The 9,685-nt window shown below is 48.8% G+C and overlaps 1 protein-coding gene across 1 annotated transcript; it reads left to right on the top strand.

Annotated features, from left to right (window-relative positions):
• Positions 1 to 1,273: 1,273 nt before the first annotated feature.
• b4galt6 (UDP-Gal:betaGlcNAc beta 1,4- galactosyltransferase, polypeptide 6) lies at positions 1,274 to 8,240 on the top strand. The gene is made up of 9 exons (XM_047049908.1): positions 1,274 to 2,151; positions 4,140 to 4,256; positions 4,365 to 4,478; positions 5,182 to 5,306; positions 5,392 to 5,508; positions 5,732 to 5,919; positions 7,032 to 7,154; positions 7,285 to 7,386; positions 7,547 to 8,240. The coding sequence occupies exons 1-9, from the start codon at positions 2,037 to 2,039 to the stop codon at positions 7,692 to 7,694; spliced, it is 1,149 nt and encodes a 382-aa protein (XP_046905864.1). The 5' UTR covers positions 1,274 to 2,036; the 3' UTR covers positions 7,695 to 8,240.
• The last annotated feature ends 1,445 nt before the right edge of the window (positions 8,241 to 9,685 follow it).

Raw genomic sequence — 9,685 nt, 5'->3', positions numbered from 1 at the left:
TCATCATTGTCGCGAACAGAAAATAGATTTCATTGCAATGTTTTGGGTATATCATAACTATCTCATTTGCTTCCTTCGAGGCGTGAAGAGAACCATACTGTACGTCAAAGCTTACAGGAAAAACATTTTGCAAGATTTGGATGAATGACGACTAACCAGGAAATGCCATGGTTGAGAAGATATTGTTATATTTTGGCTTCAATACAGAGACACACTTACTTGCAGTTTGAACCTCTGCCAGGGCCAGTCTACAGCTTGGAGTTTGTTCCAGGATGGGAGAGGACACCAGAACAGCAGAGAGTTGTGTGTTGATGCCATCTACTGGCAATATCCAGACCAGCCCACAGGCCAAGTAATGTTTCCACAAACAAGGAATTTGCTCTGGTGGGTTTGTGCATACAGTAAACATAGAAATATAAATATGAAAAAAGACTAAACAAGTACTGTAATACAAACTGGATAAATCTACAGTTAAATAAAAAGCAATTATAAGAAAGAATGCTTTATAATAGAATAAAATATGTGCAATTTAACTGTTCAAGGGCATTGTGCAAGGTGCAATACAGTGACCAGAAGTGCATTAATGTAACGCATTAGCCACCAACAGTTGAAAATAAACTGTCTTTGTGGCGTGAGGTTTTGGTCCTGATGGACTGCAACCTCCTGCCAGAAAGAAGTGTCTGGAACAGTGGGTGTCGAGGGTAACAGGGGTCAGCCACAATCTTTCCTGCTCGCTTCACCCAGGGCCTCATTTTAAGATGACACCTTGCAAACATACAATCCTGGCTTCGCTACTGGCACAAAATGGAACATAAAAGATGGTGGTGTGGTGTGATTGAAGGAATTTCAAGATTCACAAGATGCACAAGAAAAGAATGTGACGCGTAGCTTGTTGTACAATGATGTCCTTCCAGAACATCATTGTATTTAATACATAGTGCTCACTTACATGTTCACAGCAAGAGCACTTTCAGGAATGTAATGTTTCACTGATGCCAATGTCTTGCAAATCTGCAAAATCATGTCTTCTTTAACTAACTGACATGTTGAAATTATGAATGTGCATCAGTTAGATAGCTACTTATTTACAGTCCGTAGTGTTACTATCGATTGTAAGCTCCCATGTCATCTTTCTAGGGCAGCTTGCTACCTGACAATATAACAATTGCCTGGAGTGCAATGACACTATAAACTCATCTTCATGGGTAACGGTACTTTTTATCGCACTGCCCGTGGTTGCCATGGTGACAAATGACATGGAGAAGGGGGCAGGTTACACCCACCGGAAATGTCTGCAGCGCCAGCAAAAATGAAACGGAACGAAACCTGATTTTTTTTTACTGTATATTTTCACTTCAGTTATCCAAACAGGTGTTATTATTGTCCAAGAACTATGGCTCATTATCACTGCCAAAAGCCTCGAGAGTATTAATTTCCGTTTCTCGTGATTAAGGGAAGTACCTTGCCAAGCAAGTGTTTTGGAAACATCATCACCGGGTGGGCCGAGACGTGTGGGAGGAGGAGGCAACGTTTTCCCAAAGCTAGCTAAGCTAACGCTAGACTGGCTAGCTAGACCCCATGGTCTTTTTAAGCTAAACCCGCTTCGTCGCTGGCGAGATCCTAGTCTGGCCAGCTTGCAACACACCCAAACATGGAACACTATCATGAGTATTCGTAGGGAAAATAGTATTATTCTACCATATCAGCAGCTGGCTAGCTAACGGTTTCAGTATGCCCAATCGACGGTGTTTTTTGAAGCTTGACAGTGCCTAATACAGGCCTGCATTTTTCGATCTGGAAATTTATTGACAGGATAGCTAGCCGTACGGTTTTTTCTGACTAGCCAACATAGCTAGTTAGCGCTAGCCTTTTCGCTGCATCCCTGCCCAAGCTATGTGGGCTGTGTCGGTAATATATCAGTGACCATATCAGTAAGCTAGCAACCCTTAGTATTGCAATTTTATTGGAGGAAGTTCATCCGAACTGTACATTTTATGGGATTCATATCGACAAGACACAAGTGGGTCTGAGCAAACATGGTGAATTGGAGGCGGCTGCTGCGGGTGTCGAACCGCTCCTTTTTGGCCTTTATCTTTTTCTTTTCAATGTCCACCACATGTCTCTATTTCATATATGTGGCTCCTGGAATAGGTGAGTGTTTTGAAATGCCTTGCTAACTTCATTTGTTTAATTATCCATACTGTTATAATTCATTCATGTTATTTAATTGGCATCGTCGTTTCTGCAGCTGTTCTAGTGCTAACATTAACCGGCTAGTCAGTCAGTTATTTTACTGGTCAGCAAGGTTGACTATAGCTAAGGGTTAGGTAGTCTACCTTATTTAGCTATTTATTGCACCCGTCACGACAGTAATGCTCATTTTACAGTTGTGACTTATCAAGGGTGGGAGCCCACAATAATCAGTTGCACAAGATGGCCCATTAGATGTATAAACAGGGACACATCTGGCCTTGGCAGATGGCAAGTCTGTCTTACACATGACACAGATACTATAGCTGAAGGATGTGTCGACTTCAGTAAGCACTCGCATGTCAAACCCAGTGAGCTAGTTACTAATTTCTAATGGGTTGGCCCTCAAGAATGCTGTCTTTACTCTGCTATTAGCCAAGGCTCCAGAGGCATGGAGCTTGATGAGTTGAGAATGAGTTGAATGGGTCAATGAGCTAGTTTAGGAAAGATATGGTAAGTGCTCCAGGCAAGGATACCATGGAACAACACGGCTAAGGAGTCAGATGGCTGAGCGGTTAGGGAATCGGACTAGTAATCTGAAGGTTGCCAGATTGATTCCTGGCTGTGTCAAATGACATTGTGTCCTTAGGCAAAGCACTTTACCCTACTTGCCTCGGGGGGAATGTCCCTGTACTTACTGTAAGTCGCTCTGGATAAGAGCGTCTGCTAAATGACGAAATGTAACCCATGCCGATATACATACAGTTGATTTAGTCAATTATTTCAGGAATAAATCTGATACGTTATCACTTCCCCAGTACGGAAGATTAGCGATGGATTAGGACTGGCTTGTGAGATCATTTAGGCCAGTTAGTCCTGATCAGGCTTTCACTTTCATGGTCATATTCTCAATGTGTGAGTGTAGGTTATTCTATGTAGGTCATTTCAACATTAAAATGCTTGTGAACTTGGTTTTCTGGAACGCTTTAGTGGGTTGAGCGTCTGTGATTTGCTTGGATCGGAGGCAGGATTACATGGTCACAGTTAGCACATGGTCAAGTGCAATCAGTGGTCTTTGTGAACGGCATCAGGTGGTATAAAACCCCTTTGTTTATCTTTGTGTGTGTGTGTGTTGCGTGCACGCGTGTGTTCCCGAGCCTCGCTTGACCTCTCCCATCCCCCTTAGTATCTTCTCCCCTCCAAGGTGGTCTGGTTGCTCTCTGATAAGGCCCCTTATCAGCCCCTGAGCAATACTGATCCACGAGCACATAAATGGAGGTGGACACACCGCCGCACGGCACGGCAGCAGACACGGAATGGGAGAGCGAGGCCTTTCCCCCCGGTATCCATCACTCGACGCTCTCATTGTCTGACTGGCCCTCCCCATTCAGGCTGAGATCAAAGCGCTTGTCAGTCACAAGAAGATTCAACGTGAGGCCCTGGTTACCAGGGGCTGGAGCAAGTCAAACACAAGGCCCCCACCCCCCCCGCTCCGGGAGCTGAGAGAAGCAGGACGCATGCCTCCGTGCCTAGAGCCGGAGGGAGGACACTCCTTTTTAGGATGGTGTGCGTGTGTGTGTGTACACACCTCTGTGTGCACCCTGTTTCACTGCAGTAGTGGTGATAAATGATTCAGAGGCCCCGGCTGCGCTTGGAGCTGGTCCTGCCGTCTGTAGCCGTGGGAGACGGTGATTTCCTGCTTGGCGGGAGTCTCTTATCTCCCCCGGCGTTTTGTCGTGGGGAGTTTAAGCCGTGGCATTGTGTGACAGCTAAGGTTGTTCCTCAGGAGGCCAGGGGCGCGAAAGCTTTTAGGCTGACGACACAAGAAGCATTTGGACTTCCTGTTTGGGTGCTTGTCAATCTCTCCCTATCAGGGGTGTAATTACACAAGGTGTCTAAACAAACAAACAAACAAACTAATATTCGACCCCCCTCTCTCTCTCTTCTAGCCAACACCTACTTCTTCATGGTACAGGCCCAGGGCATCATGTTAAGAGACAATGTAAGGACCATTGGCCAAATGATCCGATTGTACACCAATAAGAACAGCACCCTCAACGGCACAGGTAAATACAAAACACACAACACAAACACCTAGCTGAAAGGTCATTAACAGGCTAGTTTCTGGTCCTGAGGGCTTGTCATGTCTCATTTAACTCTGTGTTCGTTCTCAGATTACCCAGACGGCATTAACTCCAGTGAGTATGTGGCCCAGCCAACCACATACCTCCCGGAAAACTTCACCTACGCCCAGAACCTTCCCTGCCCAGAACGCTTACCTTCTATGAGTAAGTAAGCTAACTAGAGTAGCAAAAACACAGGGATTTACTTAAGGATGCTAGCTAGGTTAATCCCCTGGCTAACCCCTGTGCATTAACCATAACATGATCATGGTGTTTGCCTGTCTACCCTCTTAATCTGCTGGTGAAGGTGGTGCTAATCTCCCTTTTTCAGGGGCAGCTCTGAGTGGATTTCAGCCTGCCGCCTGCTCTCCTAATCCTGTGCCACTGGCTGTTATGTAACAGTCTTTGTGGTGAACTCCCCTAACCCACCTGAGTCTCTCACTCTCCCCCCCACCCCGCCCCCCTCGCTGCCCTGCCTTAATCAACGGGTCATTTGGCTGCATGGAGAGTATTCACCTGTAATCCAGGTGGCATCGGTGAAATCGCAAGACAAACTGGAGGGCTGTCTCTATGGCGCTCTTTGTTCTCTCCAAGACTCACACACTCACAGACACACACACACCACACACACTCGATGATTTGAGCCTGCTCTGTCTGCCCTTCGGCTGATCTCAGACAGTCAGACAGCCGGTTCAACCTGACTTGATTGACTATCACGGTACATTCAATGTTCCCACATTTCCTGGCACCAAGACTCTGTGGCAGTGGCACCGATCTTCATGTGCCAGCACCGCACCTAAGTGATGTCTGCCAGTAATCACACACACTGACTCTGTGTGTGTGTGTGTGTTGTGGTTTCTCCACACAGAGGGTCCTATGGATGTGAGCATGACTGAGATCCCCATGGAGCAGATTGAGAGGAAGTTCTCCAAGCACCTGGACATTCGGTACGGGGGCCACTGGAAACCAAAGGACTGCAAGCCACGCTGGAAGGTGTGTGTGTGCACGCACGCGAGCGCGCGCAGAGTTGTTTGTGAGCCCCCGTTGAGTTTCAGATTCCAACCCGTTCTCCTCGCAGGTTGCCATACTGATTCCGTTCCGAAACCGCCACGAGCACCTGCCCATCCTCTTCCAGCACCTGACGCCCATGCTCCAGAGACAGAGGCTGCAGTTTGCCTTCTACGTCATCGAGCAGGTGTGTGTGTGTGTGTGTGTGTGTGTGTGTGTGTGTGTGTGTGTGTGTGTGTGTGTGTGTGTGTGTGTGTGTGTGTGTGTGTGTGTGTGTGTGTGTGTGTGTGGCAGCAGGTGAGCGAATGGGTTCTCTGGTAAACGTGTGTGTGTACATATAATAGTGTTTATTTGTTCACAACATATTGGTTAAGCTTCACAGTTGCTCGTCTGTCTGTGTGTGTGATCAGACTGGTAGCCAGCCCTTCAACAGAGCCATGCTGTTCAACGTGGGTTACCGCGAGGCCATGAAGGACATGGACTGGGACTGCCTGGTGTTCCACGACGTCGACCACATCCCCGAGAACGACCGCAACTACTACGGTTGCGGTCAAATGCCTCGCCACTTTGCCGCCAAGCTGGACAAGTACATGTACATGTAAGTACGTGCAGGGGCGTGGCCGTGGGGAAAAAAACCTCCCAACTCGCCCGCGACGAGAGCGCCTTTCAGAGGCGGATTCCGCGGATGCCCGATTCAGTCAGCGTAAGCTTTCATCCAGGCACGCATGGCGTCTGTGGAAGCTAGGTGTTAAGCTGGCGGAAAGATCCGGCGATCTGTTAGCGAGGAGGCTTCCGCAGGCTGACGTGTCACTATCTTCCTGGAGCAGCCTCGTGGCTGGGGTGCACCTGGCCGGCTGCCCCGCTGGAGTGCTGTGAGCGCAGGCTGGCTCAGAATACGCCCTTAAGATCCTGCCTCGCTTAGTATCTGCTCTTAAAGTGCACATGCGTTTGAGGGGGGAAAGTCGATTTGAGTCAATTGCCCCTTTTTTTGAAGGATTCCTGTTTGTGCCCCTTTTTTGCATGCTTTTATTTTGTTACTTAAAAAAAAAAACAAAAAAAACTGAGAAACCTCTCAACTTGAAGGTTTCTTTAGTGAATGCCCTGAATATGTTTTAGGCAGCTGAGTGTGAGGATTAGAGGGGTTGTGGCACTCAGGAAATAAACTGAGAAAGAAATGGCTGAAGGGAAATAACTCATTAGCTTCTTCATACTCCCTGAGCAGACCTTCGCTTTTTCAGATTTTACGCTCTGGTTATTATGTGTGTGTGTGGGTTTTTTTTCTGTCTTCCATGTGTTCTCGTCTCAGTTTGTAAGCTGTCTAAATAAGCCTTGTGGGCCCTTTTTTTGTTTGTTCTTCTTCTCTCTCGTGCGTGTCGGTGTGTCTCCTGTCCATGAGTGTGTTGTAACACAGCTAGTCTTGTTCTTTGTCGCCTGGTGCTTTCCTGTGATACACAATGGTAAGGTTCTCTCTCTCTCTTTCTCTCTCTCTTTCTGTTGACCCCCCTCCCTCTCCACCTCCTCTGTCGTCTCGTTCACTCACTCCCAGACAGAGCTAGGCTGTGTTGTTCCGTCCGCGTGTCCCCCCCCCCCCCCCCCCCCCCCCCGACCATCCTATGTGTTCCTGACCGTGTATGAATAAGCGTCCTGCTACTCTGATCGCGTGACGACCCCCCACCCGGGGTTCTTTTGGTGGCTTGTTTGTTTTCGCAGACTACCGTACAGCGAGTTCTTCGGCGGGGTGAGCGGCCTCACCGTCGAGCAGTTCCGCAAGATCAACGGCTTTCCCAACGCATTCTGGGGCTGGGGAGGGGAGGACGACGACCTGTGGAACAGGTGAGTCATTTCCAGGCGACGCGCCGCCAACTGTACAGGGCCAGTGGATGGGGGTGGGGCGGTGGGGGTCCGGTCCAGAGAGAGCCACTAACCCCCCTCCCCCCCCCCCCGTCTGCCTCTCCCTTCCCAGGGTGCACTATGCCGGCTTCAACGTGACGCGGCCCGAGGGAGAGATGGGGAAATACAAGTCCATCCCACACCACCACAGAGGAGAGGTGCAGTTCCTCGGGAGGTGAGAGACACACACACACAGACTGCAAGCCCACAGAGGTATCTCCCGCTGGGAGAGTCAAGGTATTCGAGCTAACCCAAGCCCTTCCCGTGGGCACATTGACTGGATCCTACCTTACTTTCCCTCCCTCCCTCCTTCCTCACCCTCCCTCCCTCCCCAGGTATAAGCTACTGAGGTATTCCAAAGAGAGGCAGCACCTGGACGGCCTGAACAACCTCCACTATACGCCCCAGATCGCCCTAAGCAGCCTCTACAAGAACATCAGCGTTGACCTCCACCCAGACCTGGCCCCCATCGCAGACTACTGAGCCCCCCGCCCAACCCTCTCCATCTCCTCATCCCCCCCAGAGGCAACCCACCATGGACTGGGGGGTGGGGGCGTGGGGTGATGGTGGGGGGAGGAGGAGAGGGAGGAAGGTGATCAGGCTGTGTGGGGTGGGGGGGGACACACACTGTAACGCTGCCAAGAAACCTAGCTGAAAAAAAAGAAAAAGAAAAAAGATACAAAAATAAGACAGGCAGGGGTAAAGAATCTGTTCATCGAACTATTGATTGTGAGTGCGTGTGCGTCTGTGTGCGTGTTTCTGTCTTAATCCGGGGGGGTGCGCGTGTCGTAAGTGTGTGCGCGCGTGTGTTGGCAACGTGAAAGCCGGCGCGCGCTTGCATGTGTCTGCGAGCGAGCGCCGCCGCTGCGCACCGCGTCGCTGCATGTCTCCGTGTGTCCGTGCTGTCTTTCGCTACTAAGGGTCACGTCACGGCTTCATCCATGTGGAGGGAAAGGAGGCCTTTCCCCAGCCGTTTACTGCAAAGCCTTAACGTCGGGGGGGGTCCCCCCCCCCCTCCGCGACTCCCCCCCCCCCCCCTCCGCGACCCCCCCCCCCCCCCCCCCCCCCCTCCCGCGACCCCCCCCCCCCCCCCCCCCCCCTTCCGCGACTCCCCCCCCCCCCCCCCTTTGCGACTCCCCCCAGCTAAGCAGTGCTCTCAACCTCTAATGTCTCAGTATCACCTTAGAAGCCAACAGACATTATTATTTTTTTTGTCTCACTTTATATGATTTTGTACACATATCAAAGAAAAAGACAAACAAAAATGTATTTTTTCTTTTTTTGGGGGGGGGGGGAAGAAAAAATATTCCTTAAAAGGAGAAAAAGTCAAGGTGACCTTATGTGATGTACATTTTTTGTTACATTTCTTTATATTTATTTTTCACTTTTTATTGTTTTTTTTTTTATGGATGTTTTAAAGCACTCCGGTCTGTGTCCCACATGCTTTAGCTGTTCTTTTGCTGCACTGCTCAGACCGCATGCACAGAACATGATGTAAATGCTGGCCACCTAAAGCTGGAGCACAGATCAAACATGTAAATACTGGCCTTTTAATGCTCTGGCGTCATGATGTACTATTGGAGTTTTGCTTTTGTTTTGGCAGCTATCTTCTATCTAGAGGATTTAACCGAGTGAGTGAAACTTCCAGAGAGGAAGAGTGTTCTAACATTAAATGAAGGTGTAGGTGATTAAATCGGGGGGGGGGGGGGGGGGGGGGTTTGACATCTTTAGCATGCCTTAATTTATTTTGGTGCCAGATGTTTTTTTTCTTTACTTTTTTTTTTTTTTTTTACATAATTTATTTTGTATCATTTCGAGATGTGTATATTTTTCTTTTTTTTGCCTGTGTTGTGTAGATTTTCTTCTGTTTTTGAGGTGCACTGTGTGGAAAAAGGAAGTTAACTCTCCCAAGCAGGAGTAGAGGCCAAGGAGCCAAGCTGTCGGGTTCTTGCCGCCAGTTCTGGGCTTTTGACGTAAGCGTGTGGTCCGTGGTGCTGGAGGCCGTGGGTTCTGATTGGACATTGTACTGGATGCAGGGTTACAGTGTTGACTGTGTGTTCGAGAGGGCGTGTGTGTGTGTGTCTGTGTGTGCGCGCTAACGCTGGAGCACAAACGAGTGTGTATATTGATCTTAGGTTTCTTGTTGGACCACGTGTTGTAGGTCAGTCAGTGGACTGTACAGTGTCGTTATATTGGGGTTTGTGGATTAAGCTGATTGGTGTTCTGTTGTGGGTGTGTGTGTGATGTGTTCTTAACAGTGCACTCTGATTGGGTAAGAAGGGCCAGAATGAGAGAACCATAGCTGACGCTCTGGCTGACGCCGTTCTTGAGTGGCACCGATTGCAACGTGGGCCATGAAGACTTTAAGGTGTTTAAAGTTTGGAGCGCTACAAGGATGATGTGGAAAAATGTAGGCAGTAGGCTTTTTTTGGTTTCGTTTTTTTTTGTCCCCCTACTTGTTAATAGTTCTTTTT

This window comes from Hypomesus transpacificus, chromosome 26 (genome assembly GCF_021917145.1).
Source record: "Hypomesus transpacificus isolate Combined female chromosome 26, fHypTra1, whole genome shotgun sequence".
NCBI classification, from domain to species: Eukaryota; Metazoa; Chordata; class Actinopteri; order Osmeriformes; family Osmeridae; genus Hypomesus; species Hypomesus transpacificus.
The sequence above is the reverse complement of the archived record's forward strand: the minus strand, read 5'-3'. Positions and strand labels throughout refer to the sequence as shown.

Coding starts and splice junctions, on each gene's coding strand:
- b4galt6 (XM_047049908.1), top strand. CDS start 2,037: ATGGTGAATTGGAGGCGGCTGCTGCGGGTGTCGAACCGCTCCTTTTTG. Junction 4,479..5,181: donor AGAACGCTTACCTTCTATGA/GTAAGTAAGCTA, acceptor TTCTCCACACAG/AGGGTCCTATGGATGTGAGC. Junction 7,387..7,546: donor GAGGTGCAGTTCCTCGGGAG/GTGAGAGACACA, acceptor CTCCCTCCCCAG/GTATAAGCTACTGAGGTATT.